The sequence below is a fragment of the Phoca vitulina genome, unplaced genomic scaffold, assembly GCF_004348235.1.
Source record: "Phoca vitulina isolate PV1807 unplaced genomic scaffold, GSC_HSeal_1.0 scaffold98, whole genome shotgun sequence".
In the NCBI taxonomy this organism is placed as follows: Eukaryota; Metazoa; Chordata; class Mammalia; order Carnivora; family Phocidae; genus Phoca; species Phoca vitulina.
Window position 1 is genome coordinate 1917420 of NW_022589801.1, and position 20127 is coordinate 1937546.

The window sequence follows — 20127 nt, forward strand, 5'->3', positions numbered from 1 at the left end:
AAACTACGGAGCCCGAAAGGCCGCGCGCGCTGCGGAAGTGGGCGCACGTGACGCGTCGCGCCCACAGCGCCGGCTACGTTGTGGGGAGAGAAGTGGGCCCGGCGGCTGCTAGGCTTGGCGGCTGCTAGGCTTGGCTGCTGGGCGGAGGTGGCGCACTAGCTAGGACCCCTTGGAGGCCGCCGCGGGGCTCCAGGTGAGACCTGAGGACCGCTCCGTCCGTTCGCGGCTCGGGCTCGCCCGGCGCCTTTTCGTCCGGTACCTCACGGCCCGACAGCCCACGGCCCTGGAGTGACCATAGCCGGGTCCGGCTGCTCGGTGGGCGGTAGGGTTGCCATATAAATCAAGATGCCCAGTTTTTTTTCACTTGAATTTCACATAAACCACGGACAACGTTTTAGTGTATGTCCGACACAATGTTTCGGACATGCTTATACGAAAAGTTATACCTGTATCGGAGATTCGAATGTAACTGGGCTACCTGTGTTTTTATTTGCTAAATATGGCAACCTTACCCGCAGCCCCAGGCTGACCGGGAGCCTCTGGACTCGGAGAGGCGCTGATTGGCGTCCGGGAGGCCTGGGAGGTGGAGGGTGTGGGGCGGGGAAGTGGGCTGTTCGCGAGGGCTGGACGGTGACCTGCTCTCACGGGGCTTCAGATTGATTCCACCGGACTCCCACGCTGTCATTCCCTCTGCTGAACTATTCAGGGAGTAAAGCACTATGGGCTTGAGTTTTGTTTTTATATCCCATTCCAGTGAAAGAGTTGCTTGTTGGTCTTGCACTGATGGACCTGTGTGAATAGGCCATTTATTTTACCTAATTGGTAACATTGTTTCTAATAGGCTTTTAAAACCGATTCCCTTGAAGACTTGATGGTTAAGAGCAGGGGATTTTGGCTCCATAGCCATCTCTGAGCTCATGAGGGGGGTCACTTTACCTCCTAGTGCTTTTCTTTCTCTTTCTCTCCCTCCCCCTTTCCCTTTCTCTCTACTTCCCTCCCTCCCTCCTGGTTAACAGTAGCTACCTGGGTGGGCTGCCTGAGGAGAGAAGTGAAGTTTGGGAAACTTATGGACCCTATAGAAGTGTTAGGAAGGTTCAGAAGGGTGTGGTGCTGCCCTTGCCTGAAGTGCAGTGGGCAGTTCTTGAGCTCCCAAATAAGCCTCAGAACCACCTCCATTAGCTTTTGACCCCTGACTCTTATCAAGGATTGTGGAAGAAATGTAAGATGACATCCCTCCTAAATATCTCAGAAGAGGTTGTTGGCAGCCAGTGGTTTCTTAAGATTCCTTTTAAAAGAATTTTTTTCTTCCACCTAGGAAGATGTTACCAAGTATTTCAGTGAATTCTCCAGTGCAGGGGAACGGAGCGTTGAACTCCAGGGATGCAGCAAGACACACAGCTGGAGCAAAACGCTACAAATACCTGAGAAGACTTTTTCGTTTTCGGCAGATGGACTTTGAGTTTGCTGCATGGCAGATGCTCTACCTATTTACTTCCCCACAGAGAGTTTATAGAAATTTTCATTATCGAAAGCAGACAAAGGATCAGTGGGCCAGAGATGACCCTGCTTTCTTGGTCCTGTTAAGTATTTGGCTCTGTGGTAAGTGTTAGTTTGTCTACAGTAGAGTTGAAGAACAAACTGAGTGGCTTTCTTTTAAGGATTTTATTTATTTATGTGAGAGAGCGCGAGTGAGCATGAGCGAGCACAAGCAGGGGGAGGGGCAGACGGAGAAGGAGAAGCAGGCTTGCTGCTGAGCAGGGAGCCCCATGCTGGGCTTGATCCCAGGACCCCGAGCCCGAAGGCAGACGCTTCACTGACTGAGCCACCCAGGCGCCCCCAAACTGAGTGTTTTAGATTGTACTTGTCACTTGCAGAATCTTTTGTTATATCGTGGGTCAGAATTTGGGATATTTGAAGCTGTTCCTTCCTTTCTGAAGCCTCAAAAATCTCACAGGAAAGAATGTTGTATTCTTTCTGGTTCTAAAGGTCCCAAGCGGGTGCCAGAGTAAATTGTTCCCTCGGAATTTTGAAAAGCAGAGGACAGAGTCACTCCGTGTCTTTTAACTGCTATGATAAATAAATTGATACCAAATGCAAACTTACTGTGAAAAGGAATATCAAGATGGGAAATTGCATTTCACAGGCAAATCTAGAGTGAGTTCTAAAAGTACCAATGTGTGGGCGCCTGGGTGGCTCAGTTGGTTAAGCGACTGCCTTCGGCTCAGGTCATGATCCTGGAGTCCCTGGATCGAGTCCCACATCGGGCTCCCTGCTCGGCGGGGAGTCTGCTTCTCCCTCTGACCCTCCCCCCCTCTCATGTGCTCTCTCTCTCTCTCTCATTCTCTCTGTCTCAAATAAATAAATAAAATCTTTAAAAAAATAAAAAAAAATAAAAATAAATAAATAAAAGTACCGATGTGAACTTGAGAAACTACTTTTAAGTTCTCCAATAATGTAGTGAGAGAGTCCTAACCACCCTAGGGTGTAAATGTGTAAGATTTTTTTTTTATCTTTACCTGGACTTAAATATGTGAGTGCCTGTTCAGAATTAGTGGTCTTTTAAATGTTGGGACTACCCTGGGGAACCACAGACGGGGGCCTCTACAGTAAACTACAGTTAGTTCAGTAGCCATTCTGTGTTCTAGGGTAGTCTGTATTTCTCAATTCTATATACATATAACACATCTTTGGGGTTTTGTTTACATGACTGTTTCCTCCATTACACATGTGGGCATCTGAAGGGCAGGGACTTGCCCCACCCATATCCCCAGAACCTAGCAGAGTGCCTGAATTTATCATGTAAATCTTTCTTTCAGTGTCCACTATAGGATTTGGCTTTGTTCTGGACATGGGATTTTTTGAGACGATAAAGCTGCTCCTTTGGGTTGTATTCATAGATTGTGTAGGCGTTGGTCTGCTCATATCAACTTTAATGTGGTAAGTACTAGAACTTTGGTTTTTTAAGTACTGCTGTAGAGCCTGCATTTCCTTCCTTTAGAGATACAGTGGCTGATGAAAATTGAAACAAGATATATGAACTGAAAGCATGAATTAAAATTTTTTTTATTATTTAAGTATGGTTGACATACAGTGTTATATTAGTTTTAGGTGTATAGCATAGTGATTTGACAGTTATATACATTATGAAATGCTCATCAAGATAAGTATAGTTACCATCTGTCACCATACAGTGTTGTTATAATATTGACAGTATTCCCTATGCTCTACTTTTTATCTCTGTGTCTGATTTATTTTGTAACTGGAAGTTTGTACCTCTTAATCCCCTCCACCTATATCACCCATTCCTTCAACTCCATCTCCTCTACCAGTTTGTTTTCTATATTTATGAACCTGTTTCTGTTTTTTGTTCATTTTGTTTTTTAGATCTGCATGTAAGTGAAATGATACGGTATTTGTCTTTTCTGACATATTTCGCATACCATTATACTCTCTAGGTCCATTCATGTTGTCATTAATGGCAAGATCTCATTCTTTTTTATGACCAAGTAATATTCCATTGTGTGTGTGTTTTTGTGTGCGTGTGTATGAATGTATATACACCCCATTTCTTCTTTATCCATTCAACTATTGATGGATACTTAGGTTGCTTCCATATTTTGACTATTGTAAATAATGTTGCAGTAGACATAGGGGTGCATGTAACCTTTCAAATTAGTGTTTTCATTTTCCTTGGATAAATACCCAGTACTGGTATTGCTGGATCATATGGTATTTCCTTTTTTAATTTTTTGATGAACCTCCATACTGTTTTCCCACAGTGGTTGCTCCAGATTACACTCCCACCAATAGTGCACAAGGGTGCCCTTTTCTGCACATCCTTGCCAACACTGGTTTTTTCTTATCTTTTTGATACTAGCCATTCTGACAGGTGTGAGGAGATACCTCATTGTGGTTTTGATGTGCATTTCCCTGATGATGAGTGATGCTGAGCATCTTTTCATGGGGTCTGTTGGCCATTTGTATGTCTTCTTTGAAAAAATGTCTATTCTGTTCCTCTGCCCATTTTTTAATTGGATTTTTTTTAGTGTTGAGTTATGTAGGTTCTTTATATATTTTGGATACTAATCCTTTATCAGATGTATCATTTGCAGATCTCTTCTCACATTCACTTGGTTGCCTTTTTATTTTGTTCATGGTTTCTTTTGCTATGCAAAGCTTTTTATTTTGGTGTAGTCCCAATAGTTTATTTTTACTTTTGTTTACCTTGCCTGAGGAGACAGATCCATAAAAATGTTGCTGAGGCCAATGTCCAAAAGATTACTGCTTATGTCTTCTTTAGGAGTTTTATGGCTTCATGTCTCATATTTAGTTCTTTAATCTATTTTGAATTTATTTTTGTGTGTATGGTGTAAGAAAGTGGTCCATTTTCACTCTTTTGCATGTAACTGTCCAGTTTTTCCAACACCATTTATTGAAGAGCCTGTCTTCCCCATTGTATATGCTTTTCTCCTTTGTCATAAGTTAATTGACCATATAAGTGTTAGTTTATTTCTTGGGTCTATATCTGGATCTGTCTGGTTTTGTTTTGTTTTTTGTTTTGTGTTTGTTTTTTTTTAGAGAGCATGAGAGCACGCGTGGGTTGGGGGGCAGAGGGAGGGGGAGAGAGAGAGAGAGAGAATCTTAAGGAGGCTCCATGCCCGCGTGAAGCCCAACAGGGGACTTGATCTCATGACCCTGAGATCATGTCCTGAGCCAAAATCAAGAGTAGGTCACTTAACTGACTGAGCCACCCAGGCGCCCCTGATCTGTTTTTGTGCCAGTACCATACTGTCTTGATCACTACAGCTTTGTAGTATATCTTGGTATCTGGATTGTGATGCTTCTAGCTTTGTTTTTTTTCTCAAGATTGCATTGGCTATTTGGGGTCTTTTGTGGTTCCATACAAATTTTAGAATTCTTTGTTTTAGTTCTCTGAAAAATATTATTGGTGTTTTGATAGGGATTGTATTGAACCTGTAGATTGCTTTGGGTAGTATAGACATTTTAACAATATTGGTTCTTCCAATCCATGATCGTGGAGTATCTTTCCATGTGTTGTGTCCTCTTCAGTTTCTTTCATTAGTGTCTTAACAGTTTTTAGAGTATAGGTTTTTTATCTCCTTGGTTAAATTTATCCCTAGGTATTTTTTTTTATGCAATTGTAAATGGGATTATTTTCTTAGTTTCTCTTTCTGCTGCTTCATTATTAGTGTATTGAAACACAACAGATTTCTGTATATTTGTGTCCTGTAACTTCACTGAATTCATTGATTAGTTCTAATATTTTTTTGGTGGAGTCTTTCAGGTTTTCTATATAGAGTATCATGTCATCTGCAAATAGTGACAGTTGTACTTCTTCCTTACCAATTTGGACGCCTTTTATTTCTTTTTCTTGTCTGATTGCTGTGGCTAGGAATTCCAGTACTATGTTAAGGAACAGTGGTGAGAGTGTATGTTCTTCTTTTGTTCCTGATCCTAGAAGAAAAGCTTTCAGCCTTTCACCATTGAGTATGATGTTAGCTGTGGGTTTGTCATATATGGCCTTCATTATGTTAGGTACATTCCCTCTCAACCCATTTTATTAAGAGTTTTTATCATGAACTAATGTTGAATTTTGTTAGATGCTTTTTCTGCATCTATTGACATAATCATATGTTTTTTATCCTCCATTTTGTTAACATGTATTGCATTGATTGATTTGTACATATTGAATCATGCTTGCATCCCTGGAATAAATCCCACTTCATCAAGTGGAATATCCTTTTAATGTATTATTGAATTTGGTTTGCTAATATTTTGTTGAGTATTTTTAGATCTTTGTACATCAAGGATATTAGCCTATACTTTTCCTTTTTTTGTAATGTCTGTGTCTGATTTTGGTACCAGGGTAATGCTGGGCTAATAGAACTGATTTGAAAATTTTCCTTCCTCTTCTATTTTTTGCAATAGTTTCAGAAGAATAGGTGTTAACTCTGCTTTAAATGTTTCATAGAATTCACCCATGAAACCATCTGGTCCTGGACTTTTGTTTGTTGGGCGTATTTTGATTACCGATTCAAATTCATTTACTTGTAAAAATATGTATATTCAGATTTTGTATTTCTTCCTGGTTCAGTTTTGGAAGATTGTATATTTCTAGGAATTTATCCATTTCTTCTTGGTTGTCTAACTTGTTGTCATATAACTTTTCATAGTAATCTCTTGTAATCCTTTGTATTTCTGTGGTGTAGGTTGTTACTTCTCTTTCATTTCTGATTTTAATTTATTTGGGTTCTGTCTCTTTTCTTCTCTAGCTGAGTGTCCTATCAATTTTGGTTATCTTTTCAAAGAACCAGCTCTTGGTTTCATTGATCTGTTCTATTATTTTTTCAGTTCCTATTTCATTTCTTTTTACTCTGATTTTTATTACTTTCTTACTTCTATTAACTTTAGGTTTTGCTTGTCATCTTTTCTCATATCTTTAGGTGTAAAGTTATATTACTTGAAATTTTTGTTTTTTCTTGAGGTATGCCTCTTAGAACTTCCCTCTTGGAACTGGCTTTTGCTGTGTCCCACAGATTTTTGGAACATTTTTTTTCCATTTTCATTTGTCTCAAGGTATTTTTTTATTTCCTCTTTGGTTTTGTTGTTGTATTTTAGTAGCAGGCTGTTTAGCCTTCACATATTTGTGGTTTTTTTCCAGTTTTTTTTTTCTTGTAATTGATTTCTAGTTTCATACCAGGTGGTTGGAAAAGATGGTTGATATGATTTCGATCTTCCTAAATTTATTGAGATTTGTTTTATGGGTCAGATGTGATCTGTTCTGGAGAATGTTTTATATGCACTTGAAGATTGTGTATTCTGTTTTTGGATGGAATATTTTGCATATATGTGTCTAATATGTTGGCAAAAGCCTCTCCTTCCTTGATTTTCTGTCTGGATGATCTATCCATTGATGTAAGTGGGGTGTTAAAGTTCCCTATTTTGTATTACTATCAATTTCTATGTTTATGTCTGTTAGTATTTGCTTTACGTATTTGGGTATTCCTATGTTGGTTAAATATAGATATTTATAATTGTTACATTCTCTTGTTGGATGGAACCCTTTATCATTATGTAATGCCTTGTTTTGTCTCTTGTTACAGTCCTTGTTTTAAAGCATATTTTGTGTGAAAGAAGTACTGCTACTCTGGCTTTTTTTTTTTGGCTTCCATCTGCATAGAATATCTTTTTCCATCCCTTCACTTTCAGTCTGTATGTGTCTATAGGTCTGAAGTGAGTCTTGTCAGCATATAGCTGGGTCTTGTTTTCTTATCTATTCAGTTGCCCTGTGTCTTTTTTTTTTTTAAGATTTTATTTATTTGTCAGAGAGAGAGCACAAGCAGGGGGAGAGGCAGTGGGAGAGGGAGAAACAGGCTCTCCACTGAGCAGGGAGCCTGATGCGGGGCTCCATCCCAGGACCCTGGGATCATGACCCGAGCCAAAGGCAGTCGCTTAACCAACTGAGCCACCCAGGCGCCCCTCTTTTTTTTTTTTTTAAGTTTTTATTTTAATTCCTGTTATCATACAGTGTTACATTAGTTTCAGGTGTATGGTATAGTAATTCAACACTTCCGTACATCACCCTGTGCTCATCACAAGTGCACTCCTTAATCCCCATCATTTATTTCACTGCCCCATCTCCCCTCTGGTAACCATCAATTTGTTCTTTATAATTAAGAGTCTTTTTCTTAATTTGTCTCTTTTTTTTTTTCCTTTGCTTGTTTTGCTTCATAAATTCCACATGAGTGAAATCATATGTTGTCTTTCTCTGGCCTGTTTTCATTAGGATTATACTCTCCAGCTCCATCCATATTGTTGCAAATGGCAAGATTTCATTCCTTTTTTTATGGCTGAATAATATTCCATTGTGTGTACACACACACACACACACACATACATACACACCACATCTTCTTTATCCATCCATCAATCCATGGACACTGGGCTGCTTCCATATCTTGGCTGTTATAAATAATGCTGTTATAAACATAAGGGTGCATGTATCCCTTTAAATTAGTGCTTGTATTCTTTCGGTAAATACCTAGTAGTGCAATTCCTGGATGGTAGGGTAGCTCTATTTTTAACTTTTTGAGGAACCTCCATACTGTTTTCCAGAGTGGCTGCACCAGTTTGCATTCCCACCAACAATGCACGAGGGTTCCTTTTTCTCCACATCCTTGCCAACACCTGTTGTTTCTTGTGTTGTTGATTTTAGCCATTCTTACAGGTGTGAGGTGATATCTCATTGTAGTTTTGGCTTGCATTTCCCTGGTGATGAGCGATGTTGAGCATCTTTTCATTTGTCTGTTGGCCATCTGGATGTCTTCTTTGGAAAAATGCCTGTTCATGTCTTTGGCCTATTTTTTAATTGGATTACTGATTTTTGGGGTGTTGAGTTTTATGAATTCTTTATATATTTGGCTAATATGTATGGCTATATATTTGGCTTTATCGGATAGGTCATTTGCAAATATCTCCCATTCAGTAGGTTGCCTTTTAGTTTTGTTTCCTTCACTATGCAGAAGCTTCTTATTTGATGTAGTCCCAATAGTTTATTTTTGCTTTTGTTCCCGTTGCCTCAAGAGACCTATCTAGAAAGAAGTTGTTATGGCAATTGTCAAAGAAGTTACTGCCTGGATGTTTTCTAGGATTTTTATGGTTTCAAGTCTTAACATTTAGGTCTTTAATACATTTTGAATTTATTTTTGTGTGGTAAAAGAAAGTGGTCCAGTTTCATTCTTTTACATATAGCTGTCCAGTTTTCCCAACATCACTTGTTGAAGAGATTGTCTTTCTCTCCAGCTTTGTCAAAGATTGACCATATAGTTGTGGGTTCATTTCTGGGTTTTCTATTCTGTTCCATTGGTCTGTGTGTCTGTTTTTGTGCCAGTGTCTTACTGTCTTGATCACTACAGCTTGGTAGTATGACTTGAAATCTGGAATTGTAATACCTCCAGCTTTGTTTTTCTTTTTTCAGATGGCTTTGGCTATTCAGGGTCTCTTGTGGTTCCATAGAGATTTTTGGATTGTGTAAAAAACGCTGTTGGTATTTTGATAGAGATTGCATTAAGTGTGTAGATTGCTTTGGTATGAACAAAAATAATATGAGTATTTGAACAATATTTGTTCTTCTGATCCATGAACATGGAATATCTTTCCATTTCTTTGTGTTGTCTTCAGTTTCTTTCATCAGTGTTTTATAGTTTTCACAGTACAGGTCTTTCACCTGTTTGATTACTAGGTATCTTTATTATTTGGGGTTTTTGCAAATGGGTTTTCTTAATTTCTCTTTCTGCCACTTAATTATTGGTATAAAGAAATGTAACAAACTTCTGTATATTGATTTTGTATCCTGCAACTTTACTGAATTAGTGTATCAGTTCTAGCAGTTTTTTGGTGGAGGCTTTCAGGTTTTCTATAGAGTATCATGTCATCTGCAAAGAGTGAAAGTTTGACTTCTTCCTTACCAGTTTGGATGCCTTTTTATTTCTTTTTGTTGTTTGATTGCTGTGGCTAGACTTACAATACGCCCTGTCTTTTGATTGGAGCATTTAGACCATTTACATTGAAAGTAGTTATTCATAGTTATGTACTTATTTCTGTCTTGTTGGTTTTTTGCTTGTTTTTGTAGTTCTTCTGTTCCTTTTCTTGTTCTCTTCCTTGTAATTGATGCCATTTTTTAGTGTTGTGCTTGGATTCTTTTCTCTATTTTTTGTGTTTCTATTATAGGTTTTGGTTTGTGTTTACTATGAGGCTCATATATAACATTCTATTTATATAGCAGTTTCTAGTAAGTTGATGGTCACTTAAGTTGGAATACATTCTAAAACCACTACACTTTTATGCCCCCCTCCATGTTTTATGTCATATTTTCCATCTTTTTTTCTAAGTCCTTTAACTAATTTTTAGATATAATTGGTTTTACTACTTCGGTCTTTTAAGCTTCATACTAGCTTTGTAAGTGAGTGATCTACTCCTTTTATTGTATATTTGCTTTTACTTGTGAAATTTTTTTCACATTTTTCTTTTAATTGTGGCCTTTTTTTTTTTTTTCCTTGCTTAAAGAGATCCCTTTAACATTTCAAGGCCAATTTAGTGGTGGTGAACTCCTTTAGCTTTTGTTTGTCTGGGAAACTCTATCTCTCCTTCCAATTCTGAATGTTAACCTTGCTGGATTGAGTATTCTTGGTTGTATGTTTTTTCCTTTCAGCACTTTGAATATATCATGCCTTCTGGCCTGCAAGGTTCTATTGAAAAATCAGCTGCATGCCTTATTGGCCTTTCCTTGTATATAACTAGTTGTTTTTCTCTTGCTGCATTAAGATTCTCTCTTTATTTTTAATCTTTGACATTTTAATTATTATTTGCACTGGTGTGAGCTTTCATGGGTTCATCTTGTTTAGGGTTCTCTGTGCTCCTGGACCTGGATGTCTGTTTCTTTCCCCTGGTTAGAGAAGTTTCCAGCAATTATTTTTTCAAGTAAGTTTTCTGCCCCTTTGTCTCTTCTCCTTCTGGGATCGCTATAATGAAAATGTTAATATGCTTGAAATTGTCCCAAAGACTCCTTAAGCTATTCTTATTTTTGTTTTTAATTCTTATTTCTTTTTGTTCAGTTTGGTTGCTTTCCATTTCCTGCCTTCCACATTGCTCATCCGTTCTTCTGTGTCCTTTAATCTGCTGCTGTTACTCTCTAGTGTTGTTTTCATTTCAGTGACTGTATTCTTCAGCTCTGCTTGGTTCTTTCTTAGATTTTCTATCTGTTGAAATTCTCACTAGGTTCACCCTCTCTTGTTTCAAGTCTGGTGAGCTTCTTGTTGACCATTACTTTGAACTATTTATCAGGTACATTGTTTATCTTGTTCTTTCACTTGGAGTATATTCCTCTGCCTCCTTATTTTGTTTTATTTTATGTATTTGATTCTGTGAATTAGGCAGAACAGCTACTTTTCCTCGTCTTGAAGGATTGGTCTTATGTAGGACTGTCCCATACAGACTGTGTATGCCTGCTGGCTTTGGCTGGCTGGAGCTGTAGTGGGCATGGGCTGGAGTGGGGTCTCTGGGTGTCCCACACAGGGCGTACCCTAGTGGGACATCTGAAGCTGAAGTGGGTGGGGCTGGGGGTGTCCTGGGGCACTCTACATGGGGATTGCCCTGATGGAACAGCTGGAGTCGAAGTGGGCTCAGGCTGGTGGTCCCAGGGCGCTCTACACAGTGGGGACCTTAGTAGGAGAATTGAGCTAAAGTTGCTGTGTGCTAGGGGTGTGGGGCTCCCTAAAGTGCTGGCCAGTTAGTTATACCCTGTTCTAGTCTGAGTGACCAGGCGAGTTGGGGGCCATAAACAGGGTGCTCACCAGCCCGTTTGGCCCCGGAATGTGTTTCCACAGGCCTTGGCCGTGTGGTTGAGGGTTAGTTTTCTTTTTATATCCTAGTTGTCTTTTAAACCTCTGCTTTTTTGTGTGCGCCTCAGTGGGGCTTGGGCTGATGTGGGCTAGGGTCCCAGGGTTTAGTGAAGTGCCAGGCCAGCTAGGGTGGCCGTGTCCCACTCCCATCTGCGTGTCAGTGTTGGGCTTGGGGGAGGGAGAGAACATATACAGTGGCACTTGCCAGCCCTCTGACCACTGGAGACTATTTCCTCAGGTCCCAGCTGTTCGGCAGACGCTCAAGGGCTGGTTCCTTTGAATTCTAGTTGCCCTTTGAAACTGAGGCTTTTTTCCATGCCTTAGGGTGGTAGAATCTGTTCCTGGTTCCTTGGTTCTATTCCTCCCCTCTGCAGTTTGCAGTGTCCAGGTGAGGTTCCTGTTGTTACTATGTCTCCATCTCTTCTGTTCTCTTTGTGGTCCCTCTGTCCTTTGTTGCGCAGAAGCTGTTCAGTCAGCCCTCAGTTCTTTTTCCAGAGGAATTACTCTATATGTTGGTGTAGATTTGGTTTGTCCATGGAAGGGAATTCAGGGTCTTCCTCCATCACCATCTTGGACCCTGTCTCCTGAAAGCAAGTCACTATTTGTATCAGAAAATACTCTAAGGGGTGGTCTGTATTGTCAGAGTGCAGCAAATAAGTGAACTGAAATAATGATTATATCATATTAACAAAGTCTCTGGTTTTGCAAAAATGTTATGCAGTTAGCCAGTTCTGCTTAAGTTGTTTGGCTGATGGCATGGTTTTCTCCTGTATTTGTCAGTGGGTCACTTCTGGATGTTTAAGCTATAGAGGGTTATTTCATGGAATCTTACTCTGAATATCAGACATTAAATGAAGTACATTTGAAAAAGGATTTGTTGAACTTTCGGTGCCTTTTAGCTGAGACACACACAGGTTTTATTGAACAGGTATGCAATCTCACTTCTGGGTTTGGTTTAACGACGGTAGTGTACTGAGGAGAAGTGTTTAATTCCAGCATTTGGTTTCTCCATTTTCTCATAGATCCAGGTTCTTATATGGTTGGCATGCCAGATGAGGGGAGTGGATGTGTCAGGTGAGCTCATAAAAGGCTGGTGGTTGAGTAGGGGTCGTGGTCATTGTGTATCAGAGAAAACACTGTGGAAATTTTAGTCACAGGGAGGCCTAGATTCAAATGCCAGCTCATTTACTGTAACTCTTAGTCCCAGTCTCTTTTGTAAAATGGAGTTAGTTATCTAATTTGTAAGGTATTTGAAAAGATTGTGGTGTGAAAAGTACCTGGCATATAGGAAGTGCTCAATAAATAGTGGCTATTAATATTTTCAACAAAGTCCTGAGACTATAACCTCTGATACCAATGTGTTGTTTCCATTTGTAACTCCTTATACGTGTTGTATGTGCTTGGTAGTCAGTAAATGCTGTGTGTCAGTAATTTGGAATTCCAAAATCTGGCTTAAAAAGACTACTACTAACTAAGAGAAGTTACGTATTCATTATAAAAAACATGGCATATGAAACAATTTCAGTAAATAAGGCTTTCAAAGGAATAGGTTGTAGCAGGCATTCTACCGTGAACGCATTGACTCTGGAGGGCCACAGAAACCAAGTCATTCCGGAGTTTAGCAGCTTTAGTGTGAGTCCATATTACGGTTTCAGTTAAATAGAAAAGGACTCGGTGGGGGCGCCTGGGTGGTTCAATTGGTTAAGTGTCCAACTCCTGATCTCAGCTCAGGTCTTGATTTCAGGATTTTGAGTTCAAGCCCCACGTTGGGCTCCATGCTGGATGTGGAGCCTACTTATTAAAAAAAAAAAGGAAATGACTGACATGGTATATTTCTCAAAAGCTACATTGTGTTGCATTGTGTTGTGAATTGTGTTAGAAATGATGACATGTGGTTGCTGTCATCCTAGAGGTGCCATAGGAACCAGCAGGAGGAGGTGTCTGGGAGAGGTGGGATCATTGATTCCTGGTACCAAATGCATAGGCATGGCAGTCAGGAGCAGCATACTGGGTCTGGTAGTGCAGGGTGACGCCAGCTCAGGAAGATAGGTAGAATTTGGCCTTCAGTGCAGTTCAGAAATAATAATTATACTTCACCGCATAGCTTGCATGTGCTGGTTGGGGAGTGGAAGGGAGGTGGGGGTCTGCACAAGAGTCGAGCAGGCCCAGACAGCGCGGTGAACTCAGGAAGAGAGGAGAGAGATGGATCAGAGAGCATCCTGTGATAATTGGATTTGACGAGGGTAGGGAAGAGTGGCAGGTGCAGATGAAGCATTCCATGTTAGATGTGCTGAGTTCTGGGGGCTTGAGGATTTAGTGGAAATAAAGGTACAGCAGACAGTGGGGTAGAGGACTCTGAACCTACCACAGTCTGGGCCAAGAGGAGGATATGACTGGCATCATTAATGTGGAGGTGGGAGCTGAAAACCACAGATGTCTTGAGCTTTCCCAGAAGGAATGTCTGTGTTCCCGAGGGAAGACTCAGACTGAGGACAGAAGTGCCCATGTGAGGGATAAGCAGGCGGGGGAGCAGCACGAAATAGGAGCTCTTGGGTAGTGAGCTAAATGCTTGTTCTGTTCTTTTAATGGCACATGTTCTTGGCTAAAATGGAAGATGTTTTGGTAAGTTAAGAGTTTGTTCAAACAAAGCTATATTATTTTGGTATTTTCAGGTAACTGTGTACGGAACTGTTTTATTAGTACTGTACTATGTTCTACCCCTTGCTTATTTTTTCTATTTCCACTGTAGGCATAGCATTTTAACTGTACCCTTGAAATGAAATCACACAGATAAAAGTGAATTTCTGCAGTTGTATTTATAATACGAATGATCCTTTTTGTTACTTCCCTTTGAAGGTCTAGTTTTCTGATACATGGGTATTTTACTTTTCATTCACCGATCATTTAACTGAATTCATAGGCCATGCTGTAGAACACTGACAGAGGCTTGAAGAATTTTTATGGCTAGATAGGTCACTGGTGCTCTTCCCTTACTGGTTCCTCCTGATTCCTTGATCTTTTAATGGAGAGGTGACCTATTAGGTGTTAGGCCTTGGACCTATTCTGTATCTAGATTCATTCTTGGGGGGGGGGTCTTAGGCCTATGGCCTTAAATATCATCTATACATGGATGAATTTATATCTCCATTTTCGACCTCTCCTCTAAATTCCAGACTTTATATACTTCTTACTCCATGTTAACGGGCATCTTCAGCATGATAGGTCCAAATCCAGACTCCTGCACTGCCCCAAACCGCTCTTTCTGCAGCCGGGCCCACGGTAGCTCATGGCAGCTCAGTCTTCCATTGGTTTCAGGCAGAAATCTCTCAGTCATTCTTGACTGTTCATTTCCCCCACATCAGCACCTCCGCTGCTACCACCCCTGCTCACCTCTTTCTCACAGTAGCCTCCCAACTGGTGTCTCTGTTTCCCCTCTTGTCCCTGTAGTCTGTTCTCAGATCAGCAGTCACAGTAGTGAGTCAGACACCCTTCTGGGAACTCCAGTGACTCCTAATTTTATGGAGAATAAAAGTCCAAAGGTCTTAAAATGGCCACAGGCTCCAGCCTCATTTCCTGCTACTTTTCTCACTTGTTCCAGGCACACTGGTCTCCTCACCCAGCCCTCCAACAGGCCAAGCCCCCTGCCACCTCCTCTGTATTCGTCCACCTCCTCCACTCCTGTGTCCAGACTCCCCTCTGCCTGAATGCTCTGCCCCACCTCATTCCCATCCCCACCCTTGGGTCTTGACCCAGATGTTTCCTTCGTAGGACTATCCTATTTAACACTGCATTTCAACTTTGTATTTTCTGTCCTTCTTACTGCTTAATTTTTCTCCATAATGCCATCTGACAACTCCAGCTAGATCGAAGGCAGAGATCTGTTTTGTTCACCGCTTGGTACACAGAAGGTAGTCAGTAAATATTTATGGAATTAACTTTATTGTATTATGAAAGAAATTTTAACTTTGCTCTTCAGGTTTATCTCTAACAAGTATTTAGTGAAACGGCAAAGCAGAGACTATGATGTGGAGTGGGGCTATGCCTTCGATGTGCATCTGAATGCTTTTTATCCTCTCTTAGTCATTCTGCATTTTATCCAGCTTTTCTTCATTAACCGTAAGTAGCAGTTACTTCTTAAACGATCATCAAAAAGTCACCATTGTATGCACTAAAAAGAGATTCAGTGTGCACATCTCTTCCGCAGATGTTATCCTGACAGACACATTCATTGGATATTTTGTTGGAAATACCTTGTGGTTGGTGGCAGTGGGCTATTATATCTACGTAACCTTCTTAGGATACAGTGGTAAGTCATGAATTGTTTTGATTGAGTGAAGACATAACAGGGAGAGGGGGGAAGTTGCTGTAATAGTAACATAATTAGCTTACTTTTAGATGAATTATCTCATTTAAGCTTCACAATTAGGTTTACTTAACCCTGTTTTTCAGATGAGGGCACAGAAATTAATTTGCCCCCGGTCGTGCAGCTAGAAAGTGGCATGGCTGTTATGTAACAAATTTTGTAATTTTAAGGAGCCCCATTAAACCATATTGATATCTCCAAGTTACTTGCAGGAACCCACAACCCACTTCCTTTTCTCCCTGGCTTTCTGGTTCTGGGTCCCAGTGGCCGGTTAGTGTGGGGCATGAGCAGGTCCGACGTATGGTTGCATAGGTAAAGGAACAAACCTTTGCTTCACTTTGTTTTTATGATCACTGTGTGGTTCTATAGATGGTCACAAATCAGGCCCAACCTCTACTGATCTGAGGATGTAGTTTGCAGATTTACTGCTAAATCTTGCTAGAAGTTTCTTTTTCTTAGTATGAATGAGAAACCTTTATATTAATTCAGCTCATCCTTTCTTGTCACTCTGGATGATTAGGACCTCCCTGTAAATACACACCCCTGGTGTTCAAATATGACTGGCTCCTCTAGTCAGAGGTGTTCTCACCCCAGCAGGGACCACACTTGTTCTGGACACGGGGAGTCCGTTCTCCAGAGGAGGTGTTTGTGAAATATTATGTTCAGGTTTCTATGAATTTTCACATATTTTGAGAAAGTTTTAAATTGTGATTAGCATGCTTCAACATTGTGGTTTCTCTAAATGGATTTTTGAGCACTCTTCTGGTAACTCCCTATAATTTGAGTACAGCTCAGCTTCACTTTGGTGACTTCCTAGAAGAGAAATGTTTAGGTTAGAATGCATGTGGTAGGGACCCACTAAGTAGTGACCAAGAAGGAAACTTAGATATTTGGAGACAGATTTTTTTTATTATTATTTTTAAAATTTATTTAAAGTAGGCCCCACACCCAGTGTGGGGCTTGAACTCACGACCTCCAAGCTCAAGAGTCGCATGCCCTACTGACGGAGCCAGGCAGGCACTTGAGGGACAGATTTGTTCTTTCCTGAAGCTTGGGATACTTACTAGTTGATCTCTCATGTGAAGGGGAGGTGTCATGCTTCCTGTATTGGGAAATCTCAAAGAGCTAAAGGTTGGACTCTTAGAGGCTTCTGAGGCAGTCCCCTGTGTAAATCCACCACTGTTTCCAATATTTGTGCCCTCTGTCCCTTAGTCATCACTTCTCAAGTTCCGAATCTGCTGCTCACCTCTCACCCCGGGTTCCCGGGTGCAGCTGCGACGTGGTGGCGGCGGCGACACCCAAGAGCAGGGCGCGTGACAGACTCTGGCTTTAGAGCAGTAGCTCGCCGATTCAGAACCCGCGTTGCTTTTTGGCCCCACCTGTTGTAGTAAAAACTTTCAGAAAGTTCATTAGTCACATTTCTTTTAAAAAAATTTATTTGATTTGTTTCTTTTCCAGCATTGCCATTTTTGAAAAATACAGTAATTCTTCTTTATCCATTTGCACCTCTCATTCTGCTCTACGGCCTGTCACTAGCGCTAGGATGGAACTTCACCCACACACTGTGTTCCTTCTACAAGTACAGAGTGAAATGAAGGCAGTCTTGGTGAAGTGACGACTGCTTCCGAAACTGGTAAATAAACTATCTTTGTAGATATCTTCAGGGTGTAAAGTTTGCAAATTTGAGTAAATATATAATGTTAATGCTATTGTCAAGTACATTCCGTAAAACTAATTAATGTACATTTCTGTAATAAATATTTTTTAAACTAAAGCATGTATTTTACTCATTCAAACATGGTGATAATCAGTTCCTGACAAGGTACGTAGTTTGGCCCCATTTCTAATGGGCTGTGTATTTTAAACATTTGCCTAGTGTAACCTTCAAAAGCCTCCTTGACCTATAATGTAACTCAAAGGCGAATCACTGTACTATAGGCCATAAAATCATTTACAACATTTTCTATACAAAGGAAACCCCAAGCAAAATATATTCGATTGAAGAGGTGCATGGTGGCTCCTCGGTGTACGTAATAGACATTGAACGCTTGCATAACACTGATAATCAGTGTCTTAACATGAAGGCTCTTTTTCTTTCTTTGAAGACCTCTCCAAAACCCACATAACTAAAAATAGTTGTTTTAAGTAAACTTTATCAGTGTTGAAACTAATAACAACAAAACTTGGTACTCATTAAGAAGTTTTACCTATTTTTATTAGAAGGAATCTTGAATTCAACATGGCTTCTTAAACATCTTTATTCCAAACACATAAATGGTTGTGGCACAGAGAAAACAGTAATGAAAGGCACAGTCAACAGGACCAGTTATTAGGTTTTCAATTATAGCAGCAAATTTGAAAATAAATAATCGTCCCTTAAAAACCTTAACAACAGGTACCTAAAATATTACTACAGCTACTACCCATTCATTCACCCAATGAAAACATTTTAAGGAAAATATGTACAATACATTTAAGGAGAAAAAAAAATCTGGTACGGCCTGGAAAAGCAATTCCTCAGGCACCTTCTCTAAGGAGTGCTTCCAGAAACATCCGTGACCTTTCCAAACATTGTTCTTTATGAGAAACACATTAGTTTTTTATTCCATAAATGAAACATAATTATTTTCAGTCAGCTGATTTCTAAGTCATTCTTAGAAAACATCTCTGTCTTCACTGAAATGAAAAATATCAAATCTGCTGGCCTAGCATCTTACAGTACTGTCGATATCAGCCATTTTTAAGGCTCAAAGACCAGGTCTTCTTCAAAAGGTATTTTCACCCAATTTTAGCAAACTGAGCATTTCAAATAATGGAAGGCTAATCATACTAAAGTACTGAAGCTTTGACTCCAGACGGATTTGCTAATTACTAATACCAAAAAACAACTAGGAGTAAGTGATACATAAAGTAGCCTCCCCAATGTCCAAGAGTATTCCCCACAACAAACAATCCTTATTTGGAGAACAATTTTAGCACCACTATTAACAATTTTACTGCAATGTGAACAACACTGGGAATGATACTTGGCACGAAGTGCTTTCCCATTCAATACCCAGCTTACTTTCTTGAACAATGTCTTCTAAATTCTTAACACGCATACACACACGCACACACATACACACGCTGACAGGCACACAGCCAGCTCTTTCCTGTTTGTTCCCGTGAACATGATCTAGTTAGTGCCCAAAAAGGTGGGGTGTTTCAGGCAAGAAGAAGTTATATATAGGTACTGCTGATAGGGATATATATAACAAATTTTTTTTTTTTTTTTAATATGGTCGTAGTCTTTTCAGCATTGTATGTTCACATGCATTAAAGAAATAAAGTAAGCCTACTAGTTCATGGCATATATCAAGATTAATAATTAAAATTGTACAGCTATCAAATTTCACACACTATAAATAATGCTACACAGCTTGGAAAAGTTTTCTTTTCTATAAAAGAAAGAGCTGGGATATCTGGGTTCCCCTAGAACACAAAGATGATTTGGACTCCAATTTCTGACTTTCTGACAGTCTTAGCCTCTCATTTTCTTCCCTTTCGCTCTCTGTTCTTCTAGCAAGGGTATGGCAATATAGTAAAAATAAGCACAAAAATTAATCTACAAACCAAAATAAAAACAAGCTTCATTAGCATTAATGGCTTGGAAGGAGAGAAGTATTTTGGAAAACACCCACGAAGTACAAAAATTTGGTTGGCACATACAGGATTTGATCTGTTCTTACACAATAAAGTAAGTTTTGGGTTAAAAAAAAAGTATGTTCTTCAATGCAGAGTAGATTATCTGATTTCTATGAAAAGGCAGAAATTTTTTTTCTCTCCTAGTATCTTATTTAAAGTACCACTGTTCATCGTTCTTAAATAATATACTGAACAAGCTCAGAGCAGAATAAATCAGCACAAAGTAATACCTCTCCCAGGAAAAAGATTCCATATACACTGGGTCCTCGTTCTGGAATGAGAACAATCCTGTTCTAGTTTTTTTTTTTTTTTTACAAAACTTTGCTAAGATACTCCCAAGTTTTTGGCAACAAACTTCCAATCAAGACTACTTGAGGGCGCCTGGGTGGCTCAGTTGGTTAAGCGACTGCCCTCGGCTCAGGTCATGATCCTGGAGTCCCTGGATCGAGTCCCGCATCCGGCTCCCTGCTCGGCAGGGTGTCTGCTGCTCCCTCTGACCCTCCCCCCTCTCATGCTCTCTCTCTCATTCTCTCTCTCTCAAATAAATAAATAAAATCTTTAAAAAAAAAAAAAAAAACTACTTGAGATTCTCAGGGAGAGAAACCCCAGAGGCGGCCCAGGTGTAAGTTTGCTAGTGTAAGACTTGACTCCCGTGGTTAT

At 40.1% G+C, this 20127-nt stretch overlaps 1 protein-coding gene across 3 annotated transcripts in view; it reads left to right on the top strand.

Annotated features, from left to right (window-relative positions):
- The first annotated feature begins 52 nt into the window (after positions 1–52).
- The window catches only part of UNC50 (unc-50 inner nuclear membrane RNA binding protein), a 31764-nt gene continuing 11689 nt past the window's right edge, over positions 53–20127 (top strand). For 2 of the 3 annotated variants that reach the window (XM_032397338.1, XM_032397339.1), the window contains exons 1-6: positions 53–193; positions 1316–1599; positions 2817–2937; positions 15397–15536; positions 15625–15726; positions 17242–17416. In XM_032397338.1, coding sequence (XP_032253229.1) covers positions 1320–1599; positions 2817–2937; positions 15397–15536; positions 15625–15726; positions 17242–17378 — 780 coding nt within the window. In that variant the 5' untranslated portion in view covers positions 53–193; positions 1316–1319 and the 3' untranslated portion in view covers positions 17379–17416. Of the gene's footprint in view, positions 194–1315; positions 1600–2816; positions 2938–15396; positions 15537–15624; positions 15727–17241; positions 19902–20127 lie in introns of those variants that run through there. The other variant, XM_032397340.1, reaches the window with a different exon arrangement.